The following is a 20,138-nucleotide window of genomic DNA, read 5'->3' as shown; positions in this document are numbered from 1 at the left end:
GTACTTTTATTTTCTTCATAGGACATCACTGTCATTACTGTGAAAATTAAGATTTGTGTCTCTTGCAGTTTTAAATATTTTCATTAACCTTGTACCTACCTATATGTAATGCATTGCTGCTAAGGTTGTAGCTTTTTTTTCATCTTTTTATTAATTTCATTTTGAATACATCCTTTATGAGGCAATGTGGAACTGCAGTTGTTCCCCTTCGTCTCCAGCATTTGGGTTTCCAAATGTACATGTAGAGTTTAAATATTTTCCCTATGCTTCCTTGGGATGCTTTTTTTTTTTTTTACATATCAAAGGCATATGTGTATTTTAGGTTAATTGTGACGACTGTGTGTGTTAACTGAGTGTGATGGACTGCTCCCACCTTGTGCCCACTTTTTCTAGAATAGAATCTCTAGAATAGGCTTTCTTTCTCCCTCAACTGGATAAGCAGGTTAGAAATGGCTAGCGTGGTATGTGCTTTATTTCATTTGCTTCACTTGTGTGGAGCAATCAAAAAAAAAAAAAAGAATAAGACTTAACTAAGGATAACTCAAAAAAGATGTTAGAGGTGATCAACACAAACATCAATGATCAGCTTCATCCTGCTGCCCGAGGATATAATTTTCTCTGATAGACAGTAAAAAATACAAAGTCATTGCTTTCACGTAGCCTTTGAGTGCTAGCCTTAAACAGCTTTGTTTTATTGTCCATGCAACAAAACTTATGCTAGGACTGAAAATCATAAACAGAACTGTTAATAACTGAAATAAATCTTTAACTGAATATAAAAGACAATGTAACTAAAATCAGCATAGCAGTTGTCCTGGAAAGAAACAATTTACAGCAATATTTGAAAGCATCAAGATGAACAAACAAAATATGTGAATCTTTGTGCCTAATTGGACTACAGTATGTGTTTGCGGTAATATTTGATTGCTCAGTAAATGTGCAACTGTGTGTACAAACATTACTTTTGATGTCTGGGGTCATGCAGCATGCACTGCAGAGCTCTTTCATGGTCTTTTCATGCATCGGTGCAGACCAAAATTGAATTCAACTTCTTCAAATGAAGCATTTCTGTTTTACTTTCTAGAGCCAAAGCAATTCTAAGATGGAAAGAGACCCCTGAAAAATTGGTATATTTTTTAGAGATGTGTATCTTGTGCGGTTAACAAATGTAAAGTTTATATTTTTGATCAAAATTGCATCCTCTTTTTTTGTTTGTAATGCATACTGTATGTGCATTTATTTTGAAAAATATTTGTAATGTATTTATTAATTAATCAAATGATTAATTATTTATTAATCAATGCTTACAACTGTATAATTTTATAAATAGTTTTTACTTTGTCAACACATATCACACTGCCACACAAGATTTTGTAAACCATCAGAGAATGTGTTTTCATTTTTTAACAGTGTTATAGAATCATCATTATTAAGGAGTTGAAACAGACCACTAAGTTTAAATGGAGAAAATAAGAACAATTGTTATATGTGGTACACACACACACACTGTACTTTATATATGAACTAGTCATTTAGCCCGTTACAATAACGGGCGCTCGAACAGTAGTGCATAAACATTAGTAGGAACAGTCTATATTAAATGGCAAGGGACTTTGACCTCATTCTTTTTGTTGGTCGTATTTTTCTTTCTTTCAGCCTTTCTTTTGTTGATGTTTGCTTGCTGAGCTGACCGTTCTTCGTGAGCTGCCGCCGTGTATTGTGTGTCTTTAATTTTCTGTGATAGTAATACTGTCTTGTATGTCCGCTGGCTTATACGTCCGTAATATACCTTTAATTTTCTCTGGCGGTAATACAGGTGTGCGCGTTGGTAATATGCCTTTAATCTCCTCTGACAGTAATACTGGCTTGTATGTGGCTGTAATATGAGCCACTGTATTGTGTACCTTTAATTTCCTCTCGCAGTAATACTGGTTTGTATTTCCATAAAACGCCTGTAACTTTCTCCGACAGTAATATCGCGTGTCGCACCGTGCCCCGCGCATGCGCACTTCACCAGAAGACACACACGCACGGACACCTGGACGCACACAGGGATTTTATTAAAGAGGATATATAGCAATGCTTGGGCAATGTCTGACCACATATGTCTGTGGTCCCATAAGGTTATAACAGAGTTCAGAAATTCTGATTGGAGAATGGGAAGCAGTGGACAAAACCAAGAGTAGCAAACACAACAGCTTCCTGCACGTAATGTGTATCTCAAGACTCTTAATACAAAGTGGTTATCTTTACAGTACTGTACAGTGCTTCCTATCTTTATGTTAATAAGAAGTTTCCCTACTTTAAAATACAAAGTTTACTGTACAATAGTGTATGCTTCGACTTGTAGGCAGCAGCACCCAATCTCATAAATGTGCATAGTGCACGTCTGTGAATCATTGTGGTATTATCTCTCTGTATTTAGTCAAAACAGGTATACTGTAGTATATCATTTAGCTTTGCTAAGTACTGAATTAATATGGTGTTCTCATAACATACTATTTCACAGAATGTACAGTATCATGCATGTTAAGTGGCGCATACCTATTTTATATATATGATTTCAAAGAACTACCAGAAAGAGGACTACAAGGACAAACTTGTGTGACAGTTTAATAAACATACAACAAACACCTAGTGCCTTTGTGTTCCTTGCTGGTTTTGTGGTGGTTGGACCACTTACTCACTTAGGTACACTTAGTGTGTACCTGGCACTACAGTTCCCTGTATTGGTGTTTGATAGCCATGCTTCTTACAAAACTAACAGAGAACATCATAGATTCCCTTATGTTGTATGCTCTCTAGCTGCAAGGAATATTCGCTGCTCCTAAATCTACTCCCTTTCTAAGATTTGTGAGAAACTTGAGGTTGTAGATTCTACCATGTTGATTTGTCTGCCTTTTTATACTTGGTGCCCCTGTCTAACAACCATTTAGGCCACCCACTATGTTTGGTGAAAATAAACATAAACAGCAGGCCTTGACTCTAGTTCTGAAAGAATAACCTAATGGAGGTCAGAGATGAAGAAGCAAAGTCTTACTTTGCTCACCTGGCCCTGCATGTTTATCGTCACCATGGACACAAGATCACCAAATGCCACATTTAAATTCTGGAAATACCACAGAAATAAACATTTGTGCAGTATGTACTTTATGCATTTGTATTTGCTGGCTCTCCAAATAAACTTTTTTACATAGACTTATTAGTACATAGTACACAATTACTCTTGTAAAAATATATTATTAAAGCTACAATTATTGATTTGACATTTTAAAAAGTATAATATTTATTTTCTGTTTAGTTTCCAGGAATTTCGTTTTACCAAGCTTGAAGTAAACAATATGAGTTCCCAAAATTGCACCTACTGCTGCTTTTTTTGTACATTCCTTTGGCCCAGTTAGTAATACTGTATAAAGCACAAAACTAATGCCTTAGGATAAATGCTGATTCTTACTCTTAGAAAATGAAGCACTTTGAAGCATTCTTATCTGTTTCTTGCTAGTAAGGGAATAGTCATGCTAGCTGTATGTGAACCGTAAAATGGATCATCACTTATGCAGAGCAGTAAAGTGTTTGTTTTATGTTTCTTTTATGCTGCAGGTTACAACTTTGGTGAACACCAGCAACAAAGGCCCTTCCAGCAAAAAGAAGGGCCGCTCCAAGAAGGCTCACGTTCTGGCTGCTTCTGTTGAGCAGGCCACACAGAATTTTCTAGAGAAAGGTGAACAGATTGCTAAGGAAAGCCAAGACCTGAAGGATGAGCTAATAGCTGCAGTGGAAGATGTTCGCAAGCAAGGTGCCGTTATTTATATAACCTGTGTGTTTTATTATGCTATTAATATGTGTGTATTCTTGCCTGTCCCCCTTGGAAGGCATGGTTTCCTTTACAGATAATGATAATGGAAACCTGTTCACAAGTGCCTAAATGCTATATTGTTTAAAGTTTAAGTGCATTGGAGACAGGAATCATGTATGCGGTCGAGGACAATCCTAATACAGGATTTAACTCAAATGAATTGGTTTATGGGAAATCCACCAACTTATAAAACATCTTAATGTGACACTTGCTCTTTGCAGATTTAGCCCTGCCTTGTTCCAATTCACCTTTCATAGTCTGTGCTAACAGATGTTATGTTTAGACTCTTTACAGTATATTAACAGCTGAGTTCTCTATGCAGACTGTTTTATATGGCAGGATAAGACAGTTAAGAAACACACTAGTTTGTACCAGTCAAGATGCAGATAATCCATACAGTTCAGTTTATATTTTTAAACTAAATTATTTTTGTCATGCGTTTTCATATTATTGCATCATCTAAATGGTGAATGTTTTGGTAAATGGAGTCTTGTCTGCACAAAGAAAAAAAAGAGTGCTTCCTTTATTGACTCTGTTGCCTGGATGCATTGTCAAGTTGCTAGGGAGCTTATTCTGGAAGTCCAGCTTTATGACATCATTATCATGACTTACATACTGGTACCATGGATCTATCTCTATTTGAGTTTGTGGTTGAATTAAACAAAAAACCCTTGTGTTGAGTAGTATTATTTATTATTATTTACATTTATATAGCACTTTTCTTTCTACTCAAATTGCTTTACATAGTGTGGTGGATTGCCGGCTTCTTACTCCGGCCATCACCCCCAGGCCACCAGGAGGAGCTCTCCGGACAGCGTGGACATGCCCAGAGTTCCAGCAGGGACTCATGGACTATGTAGTTTTTATACGCAGCCCTGCTGGATACCTTGGGAGCCACCAGGAGTCGCTGTAGGAGGACTCGGAGGCTCTTATGTGCCCTATAACCCGGGAGTACGTCATGGTCACGTGACAGGAAGATACGACGTGCTCCCGGGTTGAAGAAAAGGACTGTTTACCCTGACCCGGAAGAAATAAGGAACTGTGGACTGATTGGGCAGGAACACCTCTGGGTCAGTGTGTATAAAAGGACTCTGGGAAGCCCAGTACATTGAGCTGAGCTAGGAGGTAGGGTGGTGAAGTGTCTGGGCGAGGAGGAAAGAGTTTTGTATTGGTGATTATTGAATATATGAGTAGTGTGGAGTGGAGGGTGTTTTGTGCACGTGATTGTACAATAAACAAGAATTGTACTTTTACCTGGTGTTTGGAGTGGTACCTGAGGGTTCAAGAGGTGGACAAAAGCCTCTACTGCGACAATAGACAGTGGGGAACAGCTTCAACCACAACTAGTGTGTAGCACCCACGTTGATGGTGCGATGACAGCCATTATTGTACCAGTACTCTCAACACACATTAGCTATTATGTGGTAAAAGGGTGAGAGAGGTAGTTATTCAGTGAGTGACAAAGGATGATTAGGGGTCCAGTATGGACGAAGCAGTGATGGGCAATTTAGCCAGGACATTAGTAAACCCTACTCTTTTTGAAAGATTCCCAGGAATCTTTAATGACCACAGAGAGTCACAACCTCCAGTTTTGCATTTCACTCAAAGGATGGTGTCATATTCACAGCACTGGGATCCATACCCAGCTCACTAGATAAGTGCCCCCTACTGGCCTCACCAACACCTCTTTCTGCAGCAACCCTAACTTTTCGTAGTACCGGCCAGGTCTGAACATGCTTTGCTTCAAGTGGTTGACCTGTTCTGAAGAGTAGGTGTTATGACTGCTGACAATTACTGTGTTATTTACAGTTTCCTGTTCCTGACATTTGACCTCTGTCTCTTAATTTGATTATTGGCTTACGACTTTGATTAGATGGTCATTTCTGTTCATTCTGTATACCTTTTGGTTGTGTTAAGCACATCGCCAACTTACATTTCAGCTCCTGATCACTGTTATAGACTTAGCCTGTCCGGTGTGGCAGTATGGAAAGATATCATACTATGCAAAATTCTTCCATCACACAAGAAAAATGTTTATAAAGTTAGTTTTCTGGGCAGTGTGAGTTTTTGTTGTAAAAATGCTTTAAAATTGTTGTGTAATCCCACGTGTAACTGATGTTGATTCATCGATGAACCACATTGCTTGTTGTGGGAAATAATATGCAGCATCAGTTTTAATGTAAAACCATCTTGGCTGTCTATAAAACTGTCAATAAATGTTGAATTCAAGAACTTTTAACACCATCATGAAGAATCTTTTTTATAAGAAAGAAGAAAGCAGCTAGCAGAGAATACACATATAACCTGCCATGCCCTCAGTTCTGAGCAGAAAACAGGCTGGTAAAATGGGAAAAAAATCCATCTGCACAATCGGTGCAGAAAAGAACTTCTATTCTTCCCTAACCCTGACCTCAACACAGTAAAGAACACAGGATCTGCTAGCATTGTTATTTATTTACTGTATTGTTTATGGAAAAATGACAAGAAAAAGAAGTCTGTACAGACTCCGTACAACTGCAGCCATGTGTGTACATAAGTGCATAGTATGTGTTAGCAGCAATGAAACATTTTCTTTCTTTCAACATTTACAGATTGCTTTCATTTACTGACCTAAAAGACCTAATTACATCTTGCCTGAAGAAGGGGCTTGAGTTGCCTCAAAAGCTTGCATATTGTAATCTTTTTAGTTAGCCAATAAAAGGTGTCATTTTGCTTGACTTCTCACTACATCCATAATGGCTAACACGGTACAACACCCTAGTACTACTGACCTAAAAGAGAAATACTGTATGTAGAATAAAACACAGAATATTTAAAATACAAGTACATATCGAAAGTATAATTCTAAATAAGAAAAATATAAATTTATTCTCCTGCAGTGGGTTGGCACCCTGCCCAGGATTGTTTCCTGCCTTGTGCCCTGTGTTGGCTGGGATTGGCTCCAGCAGACCCCCGTGACCCTGTGTTCGGATTCAGCGGGTTGGAAAATGGATGGATGGATAAATTTATTCTCTCTCTCACACACATACACGCACCATGTTAAGACTCTGATTGCAGTCGTTGATGCTTTGGAGGCTGTTCAATCTTTGTGAATTTCCCCTTGGGATTAATAAAGTATCTATCTATCTATCTATCTATCTATCTATCTATCTATCTATCTATCTATCTATCTATCTATCTATCTATCTATCTATCCATCCATCCATCCATCCATCCATCCATCCATCCATCCATCCATCCATCCATCCATCCATCCATCCATCTATCTATCTATCTATCTATCTATCTATCTATCTATCTATCTATCTATCTATCTATCTATCTATCTATCTATCTATCTATCTATCTATCTATCTATCTATCATATAACGACCAGGTATATGAGAAATGGAGGAATAGAATTAGTCTCTTTATGCTGATTACTGGTGAGAAAACATTGCTGTTTCTGCCATGCTGTTTAGGTCTTCAGGGGTGCCACTCGCTGTCAGCTGCTTTGCCCCTTTGTGATTTCATGCATGCTGCTTGGATCCAACTCATTTTGTGGGTCATAAAAAACCTGCATGCCACACTGTTCGCAGTGTCCCGCCCAAAGGGCTGTAGCAACCTGGAGATGTGATCAATATGACTGTGCCATCCCCCCACATACCCCCTGCCTTCCACCCCTACCTGTGGCTCACAGAGCTGTTTCAAAGCCGGCTTCTCCAGACATTACCACCCCTTTGGGCAGTTTGTATCCCCCACAGGTTCAGACTGTGAGGTCACCATAATGCTAATGTCAGAATCTCTGGAGGGTAAGGGCTGAGGATATTCAAGTTTTACAGGTCTAGGCTTTTTCATTCTTTTCTTTACATTATCACACAAATGTTACAGTGGTTGTAGGTATGCTTTTATCCATTGAGTAGGCGGTAGGCTACATCAGAGTTTGCCTATACATTACTTTGCATGGATTCAGAATAGTGCTTGGAGCAATGGAAATTCAAGATTTGCTTTTTGGAACTTTCTGAAATTTTTTTTTTTTTATAATGAATATTTTCGATCCGTAGTTGGTTGAATCCATGGATCCGGAGCGGTTGGATATGAAGATTTTACTGAATTTAACATTTTTTCTAGTCCACTATGACTATTTCTGCTGCTTATCAGTGTATGTTACTACACTGACGGTTTTTAAAAATATAAAATTAATAAACGTGTTGCATTGATAGGTTAAAAAAAGGTTACATATATTAATCCCTCATTATCAAGCCCACTTATTGTAGTTTTGGGCTCAAGAAGGCCAGACTGTATCCTGGACAGCACTGCGTGCAAGAAAGGAACCAAATCTCAGGATGCAAGTTAATTTTTTGTGTGTGCAGGAGGAGCACATTGCTCAGTAAATTAAGTATATTTACTTTCTGTTAATGTCTGAGTGCAAAATTGGGACAGAGTGATTATAATTTTGCAGCATTCACTTCATGGCAACCCAATGGTAATCACCCTGCTTCTCCATATGCCAATTAGAGCTCACCTTTGGAGAAGGGTTAAGAACAGCTGATGTAGTAAAAATAAAGTATGATTATAGCATATTTAACTTTTATCTGTAAAACCTCTTGCATCTATAAGAAAAGAGAAACTAAGGGTAAAGCTCTGCCAAACTTTGTAGCACCCACATCCAGGTAATTTCCTTTTCATTTCCAGAGAACTGATTGGGATTTAATAGAGTTTCACCTCCTAGTGACACATTGCTATGCACACACTAGACCTTTGTCTTGTGTGGCTGTAACTCTCTTAGTGCAATGTTTTGTGCCTTTGCCTGCCATGCACTTTTGCCATCATGCAATCTAGAGCAGACCATGAACTATTATAATATTAATGATAATTAAAAACTCGACCATCTTATATATTTCCCCAGTGTTAATTAACCATAATCTTTGTGCAGGCAGGCTGTTAAAGGGAACTGGTTTCTACCAAATCATGATACAAAGATAAAGGAAAACAATATATAATGCAAATAAAAGAGAAGTACATCAGTAACACTGCACAACAAAGTTTTTGCTTCTTGAACACTGTTGGATGATTCTTATAGATTTTTGGGTGATGATCACGAATACCAAAATCAAAATTTACCCCTCATGTAACGCTCCAGAGATGATTTTTTCTTATATTTGTATCCAAACATTTTCGCTCCATTAAGTGACATATCAACAATGATTTGTGCAGCCTGGGTATGTCCAGGCACGGAATCAGGCCAGGTTGGAAGCTGTTCTGTGGAAGTTGACATCCTGGGCATGACTGGTCAGGTCTGAACGAGCTTGACGCTGTCTCAGCATGCTATAAAGGTGGCTTACATACACCGATTCTGCTCATTTGGTTAATATAGATAGTCAGTGTGTATGTATAGTATCAGTATAGTATAGTATCTGTAGCAATATAACAGTAAGTAAGCTTGATGCTATAGACATTTTGGTGTCGAGCGATATGTCTCATCAATGTCGTAACAGCCGTGATACATTCTGTTATATCTGTGGCAAATATACACTTGCACCTCAGAGATGACTGCTCTTGTGAGGAAAGCTTATCATCTGTATTTCGGCTGCAAAATTGGTGATCAAGACAAGGAATGGGCTCCTCACATTTGCTGTGTGACATGTGCTGTCAGTCTGAGAGCCTGGCTCAGAGGCTCTCGAAAGACGATGCCGTTTGCTGTTCTGATGATATGGTGAGAACAGAAAGACCATGTGACGGACTGTTACTTCTGTTTGACTAATGTGTCTGGTTTCTCTGTCAAAAACAAATCAATTGAATATCCTAATCTACCTTCAGCAATGAGACCCGTGCCACATGACGACAGTCTTCCAATTCCGAAACCACCCGAGGTATTGGACCTTAGACGAACCAGATGAAGAAACTGCAATGCAGGGTACTGACAGTGACATTGACCCGGATTTTGAACCGTGCTCATCAGGCGATCCACATCTGATAACACAGTCCGAAATGAACGATTTGGTCAGAGATTTGGGTCTGTCAAAAGCAAAAGCCGAATTGCTGGGTTTGAGACTGTAGGAATGGTGTTTGCTGTCACCAGGTACGAAAATTTCTGTGTTTCGAGGCCGACATCATGATATAACCACATTTTTTGCAGGAAGAAAGACTTTTAAAAAAAAAATTGTTGTGCAGTGTAATCAAAGTGAGTGATGCTGCATTTCATCTGTGTTGTGAAACTTAATTAAATTACAACATTTAGTCCTAAAACTTAATTTTTGGTTGACACAAAGTGATAATAATAATAATAATAATTCTTTGCATTTATATAGCGCTTTTCTCACTACTGAAAGCGCTTAGCAATTGCAGGTTAAGGGCCTTGCTCTCAGGTAGATCTTCTTCTAGCTTTTTCCCTTTGGCTACTTAGGAGCAAAGGCAAATGTGAGTGGGTTGAGAGTGTTTGTGTCTTGGCAGTAAGTGTTAATGATAAACTTCAGAGGCTGGCAGTAAGTAAACAATTAGCCAACTTTTGTATTTGTTCAAAGTAAATAAGTGAGTGTGTTTCCCAGTAAAGAAGGAAGGCAAAGATTACTCGTTAACTTGGGTACATTAAGTGCAAGCCAATGAGCATGGATGGTAGGAGAAGAGATAAAGAGTACATTTAAAAAGAAGTATATTTAAACAGTTATAGCATTTATATTTACTTTGGGTTGAAAGAAGTAACAGGCAAAGAGTTTCCTAGGGAAGCAGACAGGCTTAAGGGAAAGTCTAGTAAAAATAAAAAGCAACTTAAAGTAAGACCACAGCAGAAAGCATTTTATAGTGAAACCACCTTAAAGAGATAATTCAGGGGCTTAGAGAGGGCCAGTAAGTATTAAGCTAGTGGTGTAATTTGTTGTTGTTCTTCTTTTGGCTGCTCCCGTTAGGGGTTGCCACAGCGGATCATCTTCTTCCATACCTTTCTGTCCTCTGCATCTTGTTCTGTTACACCCATCACCTGCATGTCCTCTTTCACCACATCCACAAACCTTCGCTTAGGCCTTCCTCTTTTCCTCTTCCCTGGCAGCTCTATCCTTAGTATCCTTCTCCCAATATATCCAGCATCTCTCCTCTGCACATGTTCTATCCAACGCAATCTCGCCTCTCTGACTTTGTCTCACAACAACATTTATTTATATAACACATTTTCATACAAAAAAGTAGCTCAAGGTGCTTTACATAATGAAGAAAATAAAAATAAAAGACAAAGTAAGAAATTAAAATAAGACAACATTAGTTAACATAGAATAAGAGTAAGGTCCGATGACCAGGGAGGACAGAAAAAACAAAAAAAAAAACTCCAGACGGCTGGAGAAAAAAATAAAATCTGCAGGGGTTCCAGGCCACGAAGACCGCCTGGTCCCCTCTGGGCATTCTACCTAACAAATATTAAATAGTCCTCTTTGTATTTAAGGTTCTCACGGAAGGACTTGATGATGATGGTCATGCAGACTTCTGGCTTTTAATCCATCAATGTTGGAACATCACGGTGCTTTGAGTAGATGGTGGTAGCGCAAGCCGCCATCACAAAGAAACCAGAAAAAGAAACAGAAGAGAGAGTAGGGGTTAGTATGGATTTTAGAGCCACCATGAATAGTTATTATAATGAATTGGATATACAGAGTATCAGGATTAAATTAAAGTGAAGTTATGAGAAAGCTATGTTAAAATAATGTGTTTTTAGCAGTTTTTTAAAATGCTCCACTGTATTAGCTTGGCGAATTCCTATTGGCAGGCTATTCCAGATTTTAGGTGCATAACAGCAGAAGGCCGCCTCACCACATCTTTTAAGTTTTGCTCTTGGAATTCTAAAAGACACTTATTTGAAGATCTAAGGTTACGATTTGGAATATAAGGTGTCAGACATTTCGTTATATACGTTGGAGCGAGATTATTTAAGGCTTTATAAACCATAAGCAGAATTTTAAAGTCAATCCTGAATGACACAGGTAACCAGTGTAGTGACATCAAAACTGGAGAAATGTGCTCGGATTTTCTTTTCCTAGTTAGGATTCTAGCAGCTGCATTCTGCACTCGTTGCAAACGATTTATGTCTTTTTTGGGTAGTCCTGAGAGTACTGCGTTACAGTAATCTAGTCGACTGAAAACAAACGCGTGAACTAATTTCTCAGCATCTTTCAATGATATAAGAGGACTAACTTTTGCTATGTTTCTTAAGTGAAAAAATGCTGTCCTAGTGGTCTGATGAATATGCGATTTAAAATTCAGATCACAGTCAACAGTTACCCCTAAGCTTTTTACCTCCGTCTTGACTTTTAATCCTAATGCATCCAGTTTGTTTCTAATAGCCTCATTGTATCCATTATTGCCAATCACTAAAATTTCAGTTTTCTCTTTATTTAGCCGACCCTTGAACTGACCCTCTAATGTACTCATTTCTAATCCTATCCATCCTCGTCACACCCAGTACGAATCTTAGCATCTTTAACTCTGCTACTTCCAGCTCTGTCTTCTGCTTTCTGGTCAGTGCCACCATCTCCAACCCATATAACATGGCTGGTCTCACTACTGTCCTGTAGACCTTCCCTTTCACTCTTGCTGATACCTGTCTGTCACAAATCACTCCTGACACTCTCCTCCACCCATTCCACCCTGCCTGTACTCTTTTTCAACTCTCTTCCGCAATCCCCACAATCCTCTGTACTGTTGATCCCAAGTATTTAAACTCATCCACCGTCACCAACTCTACTCCCTGTATCCTCACCATTCCACTGACCTCCCTCTCATTTACACACATGTATTCTCTCTTGTTCCTAATGACCTTCATTCCTTTCCTCTCTAGAGCATATCTCCACCTCTCCAGGGTCTCCTCAACCTGCTCCCTACTATCGCTACACATCACAATGTCATCGGCAAACATCATAGTCCACGGGGACTCCTGTCTAATCTCGTCTGTCAACCTGTCCATCACCATTGCAAATAAGAAAGGGTTCAGAGCCGATCCCTGATGTAATCCCACCTCCAACTTGAATGCATCCATCATTTCTAACGCAGACCTCACCACTGTCACAGTTCCCTCGTACATATCCTGTACAACTCTTACGTACTTCTCTGCCACTCCAGACTTCCTCATACAATACCACAGCTCCTCTCGAGGCACCCTGTCATATGCTTTCTCCAGGTCCACAAAGACACAATGCAACTCCTTCAGGCCTTCTCTAAACTTCTACATCAACATCCTCAGAGCAAACATTGCATCTGTGGTGCTGTTTCTTGGCATGAAATCATACTGCTGCTCACTAATCATCACCTCACTTCTTAACCTAGCTTTCACTACTCTTTCCTATAACTTCATGCTGTGGCTCATCAATTTTATTCCCCTGTAGTTACTGCAGTCCTGCACATCCCCCTTATTCTTAAATATCGGCACCAGTACACTTCTTGTCCACTCCTCAGGCATCCTCTCACTTTCCAAGATTCCATTAACACTAGAATTACCAGAGTCTACGAAAAAACTCGTAGATCCGGCCCACCTTAAAACCGTCCTCACCTCTCTTTTGTCTTCTAAATGTGCCGATTATGAGGAGCAGCGAGCAGCCGGCTATTCCATCCCCCACCATCGCAGAACGTTCACTAAGTTTTCCCAGCTCATGGCTTGTTTGATTACCTGGGAGTGACTGAACTGCTGGAGTTTTAGAATAGAAATAATAGATCGCTATTTGGAATACTTGCATTTCATGCGTGTTCCGTTTCTACAGTAATCTGTGTAAACACATTGCTAAAACAGAAACTTTTTCATATTTTAGTAATAAATGTTACAAAATGTAGAATGTGTAAAGCCCGAGTTCCTAAGATCAAATAAACACTTCCACAAAAGCTTCACACACCATATAACAGTTTCTGTGGCGTAGCGCGCTAAGATTTGCTTCTCAGACTGAGTAGCATTTCTTTGCCTCACAAACATGAGTTCAATTCCCCGCTGGGGATAAATAAAGTGTTACTTCTTTTTTTTGTTTTTAACCTCAAACGGACATAAAATTTGTAAATTGGTATGCACTGTCAGTTAATGAGATCGTTATATTTTCATGTGGGATGCTCCTCTTAAAATATTTTTTAACAATTGAGACTGCAATTAACATGAACAACTGTCCTTATAACTTATTTTTTTCAAGATCCATAACACACAGACAGACAGAGCACTGCGTAATACAGAGACAGACAGGCAGAGATATACAAACAAACAGGGAAGGCACATGTACTGAAAGAAAAAGCACTGAATAAGCGCACCCGCTCTAACATCACCCCTCCCCCGATCTGGCTCTCTAAGTAACAGCGCAAGTACAGACGCAAACCAAGTGTAATCAAGAGTCCTGGTTCGATCCCCACTCTCTCCTATATTTGCCGTTTTCAGTAGTAAGCTGCTCTTTTTGTTAATATTATACAGTACACACATGCACTTGATTTGTGTCTGTACTTGCGCTGTTACTTAGAGAGTCAGATTGGGGGAGCTTATTCAGTGCTGCAGAAACAACGCGCATGTTGATTTTTTTTTTCTTTAGTACATGTGCCTTCCCTGTTTGTTTGTATATCTCTGCCTGTCTGTCTCTGTATTACGCAGTGCTCTGTCTGTCTGTGTGTTATGGATCTTGAAAAAAATAAGTTATAAGGACGGTTTGCTGACTTGGAGCACCACTGCCTTACTGTGCCACAGAGACGCGAGTTCGATTCCCAGCTTTGAAGAAAGTGTTTTTTTTTTTTCCTCAAACGGACATTGAATTTATAAATTGGTATGCACTGTAAATCGTTAACTTTAAAATGTCAATCGCGGTTATTTCTGTTGATTAATTCATGCTTTTTTACTTAGAGTCAGAACAGGAGCTTTTTCAGCTTATTCAGCTTCTGATCTGACTCAAACAGCGCCAGTATAACTTCACACCCAACCTGACGCTGTTCGTTTTCAAATAATATTGCATTACTTCGACGATGTTTTCTGATTGGTACTATTCGCGTCATAAAATGATTTCTTCAAAACGTCACATATATTTGTCTCTTTCTTTTTTTAAAATGTGCGTTGTAGCACTCAGCAACTGGCCACCTGCATGTTCTTGCGCACACTAAATCAGACAGCGCTATATGCAATCATCAGATTCAAATGTTAACAGTTATATAGCACAGAATGGAAATCAGCAGTTCTTAGCATTCCACCTACTGTAACTTGCTTTCTTTTTTCTTCGGTTATAGTCTTGAATAAAAGTGCACTTGTTTTGTTATACTTTTACATCAACATATGTTCCTGTGTTTGAGCTACATGGGCATGCTCAAAAATACACGTATAATGCCACGAAAAGTGCATGCAGACACTTCAGTTCGCAAGCATTGGTACGACAATGCAGTCACAAGTACACTGCAGAGCTTTAGCAGTGTCAGATGGGGAGTGTCTGATGATTGCATATAGCGCTGAAGTTACTGCTCTTTACTATGCTTTCCTCTGTATGTCCTGGAGTACAAAAGAAACAGCATACAGCAACACGTGGGGACTGGCAATACTGGGGGAAAAAAACACGCGGTCGTATGTATCGTGATACACTGCAGAACTATAGCGAGTCTTTATGTAAAAATAGCAGTGTCAGGTGGGGGGCGGTAGGGAACGCGACTGAGACAATGAAAAGTGAATTTAAAAAAAATAAAGCTAACCTTTACAAATATCATAAATTACACCAGCTGTTACAGACTGAAATCAAATGTATCTTTTTATTCTAAAATAGTGAAAATAAGATCACTTCTCAAATGGGAGTTGTGCAGGATCGAAATCATGAGCTTCTGATTCCCAGTCAGCGACTGATACTGTTACGCCACGGAAGAAGTGATAGTTAATTCATATCAATGTCTCACACTAAGGCGGGTTTTTTGGCGGTGGCTTTTTTTTTGTACCTTTTGTGAAAGTGTTTCTTTGATATTTGGACTTCAGGCTTCATACATTATATAGTTTATGCCTACATTTTGTCAATTGCTACTAGAATATATAACACGTTTCTGTTTTAACAATGTGTTTACACAGATTACTGTAGAAATGCAACACATATGAAATGCGTGTGTTTCAAATAACAATCTTATTATTTCTACTCTAAAACTCCACTTCACTCCCAGGTAATCAATCAAGGCAAGAGCTGGGAAAAGCCTGTTTACGTTCTAAGTCGTTGGGGGGATGGAATAGCCGGCTGCTGGCAGCTTGTCTTTATCAGTACATTTAGATGACAAAAGACGCTGGCGGAGAGGTGAGAAAGGTTTTAAGAAGCGATTTAAGGTGGGCCGGATATACGAGTTTTTTCGTAGGCTCTGGTAATTCTAGTGTTAAACAATCTGGTTAAAAACTCCACTGCCATCTCTCCCAAACACCTCCATACTTCCATAGGTATGTCATCTGGACCAGTGGCCTTTCCATTTTTCATCCTCTTCATAGCTGTCCTTACTTCCTCCTTGGTAATCCATTGCTTTTCCTGATTTACTATCTCCACATCATCCAACCTCTTCTCTCTCTCGTTCTCTTCATTCATCAGCCTCTCGAACTACTCTTTCCATCTGCTCAACACACTGCCCTCGCTTGTGAGTACGTTTCCATTTTTATCCTTTATCACCCTAACCTGCTGCAAATCTTTCCCAGCTCGGTCCCTCTGTCTAGCCAATCGGTACAGGTCCTTTTCTCCCTCCTTAGTGTCCAGCCTCTCATACAGCTCATCATATGCCTTTTCTTTAGCCTTTGCCACCTCTCTCTTCACCTTGCGCCTTATCTCCTTGTACACTTGTCAACTTTCTGCATTTCTCTGACAATTTCACTTCTTCTTTGCCATCCTCTTCTTCTGTATACTCTCTTGTATTTCCTCATTCCACCACCAGGTTTCCTTTTCCTCCTTCCTCTTTCCAGATGTAATGTCAAGCACCCTTCTTGCTGTCACCCTTACTACATCTGCTGTAGTTTCTCAGCTGTTTGGTAATTCTTCACTGCCACCCAGTGCCTGTCTCACCTCCTCCTTAAACTCAACCTTGCAGTCTTCCTTTTTCAACTTTCACCATTTGATCCTTGGCTCTGCCCTCACTCTCTTCCTCTTCTGGATCTGCAATGTTATCGTACAGACCACCATCCAATGCTGCTTAACTACACTTTCCCCTGCCACCACTTTGCAGTCTTCAATCTCCTTCAGATCAACTCTTCTGCATAGGATGTAATCTACCTGTGTGCATCTTCCTCCACTCTTGTACGTAACTCTATGTTCCTCCCTCTTCTTAAAATATGTATTCACCACAGCCATATCCAACCTTTTGGTAAAATCCACTATCCTCTGACCTTCTTTATTCCTCTCCTTGACACCATACCTACCCATCACTTCCTTGTCTCCTCTGTTCCCTTCACCAACATGCCCATTGAAATCTGCTCCAATCACCAGTTTCTGTCCCTTGGGTACACTGTTCATCACTTCATCCAACTCACTCCAAAAATTTTCTTTCTCACCCATTGCACACCCAACTTACGGTGCATATGCACTAACAGCATTCATCATCACACCTCCAATTTCCAGCTTCATAATCATTACTCTTCCTGACACTCTTTTCACCTCCAAAACACTCTTGACATACTGTTCCTTCAGAATAACTCCTACCCCATTTCTCCTCCCATCCACACCATGATAGAACAATTTGAATCCACCTCCAATCCACCTGGCCTTACTCCCCTTCCATTTAGTCTATTGCACGCACAATATATCAGCCTTCCTTCTTTCCATCATATCTGGTAACTCTCTCCCCTTACCAGTCGTACTGCCAACATTCAAAATTCCTACCCTCAGTTCCACTCTCTTTACTTTCCTCCTCTTCTCCTGCCACCGGACATGTCTCCTCCCTCTTCTTCTTCTTCTTTGGCCAACAGTAGCCCAATTTCCACCAGCACCCTGTTGGCTAACAGTACTGGTGGCAGTCGTTCTTAACCCGGGGGCTCAACCGATTGTATTCAATTGAGAAAGGTCTGAAGTGTTATCAAAACAAATTTTAATCATGAGGCCAGTACAATGCAATCTTACCACATTCTGAACTCGAGAAGAGGGTAGTCAGCATGTGGTGTTGTAAAGAATAGGTGGATTTGTCCTAGATGTTCTTTTGAGAGATATTGTGCACCTCCAAAATGAAGTGTGAAGATACTTAAGATCAGAGAAATGGGTCACGTTCAGACACAAGCACAAGGCAAATGCTGCACATTCTCCGGGGGCATCGACCACAGACTTTGAAGTTTCCTACCATTTTCAGGACCTTGTTGAGTTGAACGGTGTTTACAATGACTCTGTGGTGATAGGTAGGGATGGAATGTCCCAATATGTCATCTCACAACCAGTCCTCAGAAAGAGAGAAATAGTTATAGTGGGTGACTCGATCATTAAGGGGATTGAAATGCAGGTTTGTTCCATAGACAAGAGAGTTTCGTGGACTGTGTTGCCTTCTGGGTGCTCAGGTAGGCATACTCCCTGGAATGCTGGATAAGCTCTTGGCCAGAATGGGGATGGACTTAGTTGTCATTGCTAAAACAAATGACATATGTAAGGGCAGGCTGTCAGGTCTTCAATCAAAATTTATGGAGTGCCAAGTAAGCAGCAGAACTGACAAGGTGGTCTTCTCTGAAGTTCTGCCTGTGCCATGCGTTAGTCCAGGTAAGATTGAGGAGATTAGAAGTTATAATATGTGGCTCAGATCTTGGTGTCAGATATAGGGTCTAGGTTTATGGAGCACTAAGACTCCTGGAACAAATGGGACCTGTTCTGCTGTGACGTGTTACATGTGAACAGAAGTGGTACATTGGGGATGTGTATTTGTAGGTCAATTAAGGATTGCTAAAAATAAGGAGTCGTGAGAAAGGATTTTATGACATGCCAGGTTTAGAACTTCACATGAAGGGATGAACAATAATATAATCAAATACATATCGAAACCTAATTTCCAACCCAAAGTTAAAGTGCCAAAGTAGAATAAGTAATACATTAAATATTATTTGCCTTAATGCTAGGAGTATTAAGATTTAAAATAAAAGCATTGGAATTACATGTAGCTCCATATAACTTTTATATAATAGGAATAACAAAAACTTTAATTAATATAGTTGGACAGGAGTGTTACATAAATGGGTACATATTATTTAGAGAAGACAGGAAGAACCAAAAAGGGATGGAAGTCACCTTTTATGTAAAATTGTATGTAAATACAAGGTTTCTTCAATTAGAGGGTGAAACACGGCTTAGTGAGAATGTTTGGATTGGACTAAGGCCTCATTTTCAGTGTTAGAGACCCTGTTTTTGCAGGAGCAGAGTCAATTACTATATTTCAGTTCAAAGGGAGCCATAAATGTTTCTTATACTCTAAATACTGTTTTCAAGTAACTAGTAAATTATTGCAAACAAACATTTAAGAATTTCCTTTTTCATTCATTAGCTGTTTTGTGAAGCAGGCACAGTTTATTCACGGGTATGTCCTGTGTTTTGGATTTGGTCTGCTCACAAACTCTTCTGACTGCACCTTAGGCATCTGGCATTGTCTTGATGATTCAGCCCATTTGGCAAGAATTGCAGGGTGTAGCATTGCCTACTATTAAAACTTGTTAAAAATTTCTTCTTGATGTAAACCATTTTTGACGTTCTTGAAGTATTGGCGATTTACCCTTTAGACCTTCTTTTTCAGAATAAATCAGCCATGTGTTGGACTTCCTTCCAGCATCTTCGAGTATACTGGAAAAGAGTCCAGGAGGCATGTTGGGCTGTGTTTTCAGTAACAGTAAGTGATTGGGTATCAGAGCTTTTAAATTGTTTGGGTCAATTGATGCCTTTGTTAGGGGTCTATTACTGATGATCGATTCAATTTCACACATTACTGTTTGGAGACTTTCATCGTCAAGTGTTTGTTAGTTAAAAATTGACTTTATAATCTTTCTTATGCTTCTGATTTGTCTTTCCCATACACCACCTTGGTGAGAGGCTGATGGTGGATTGAAAATATATTTGACTACTTTCTTCATTATGGCATTACAAATTTTTCTTGGTCAAGGTTTTAACTGCTTCATATAGCTCTCTTTCGGCTCTAATAAGGTTTGTTCCATCTTGAACTTTTAACTTGCCCTCTTCTGCAAATGAATCTATGTATGGAGTTGATACAGGAGTCTGATGGTTAGAGACGTGTAAGTTACTCCATATGTTTTGACTAGACTTTGCCCTCTTTTAACCTGAAAGGGTCTAAAATAATCAACTCCAACACTGGAGATGGGTGGTTGGTCAGGCAACTACTGATCATCTGG

At 39.5% G+C, this 20,138-nt stretch overlaps 1 protein-coding gene across 2 annotated transcripts in view; it reads left to right on the top strand.

Moving 5' to 3' along the window:
• The window catches only part of ctnna2 (catenin (cadherin-associated protein), alpha 2), a 1,866,011-nt gene that overhangs the window by 430,777 nt on the left and 1,415,096 nt on the right, over positions 1-20,138 (top strand). For both annotated transcript variants that reach the window (XM_051928041.1, XM_028801549.2), the window contains exon 3: positions 3,601-3,796. In XM_051928041.1, the coding sequence (XP_051784001.1) occupies positions 3,601-3,796 (196 nt within the window). The remainder of the gene's footprint in view (positions 1-3,600; positions 3,797-20,138) is intronic.

The sequence above is a fragment of the Erpetoichthys calabaricus genome, chromosome 5 (genome assembly GCF_900747795.2).
Source record: "Erpetoichthys calabaricus chromosome 5, fErpCal1.3, whole genome shotgun sequence".
Lineage (NCBI taxonomy): Eukaryota > Metazoa > Chordata > Cladistia > Polypteriformes > Polypteridae > Erpetoichthys > Erpetoichthys calabaricus.
This window is presented reverse-complemented; position numbering and strand designations above follow the sequence as displayed.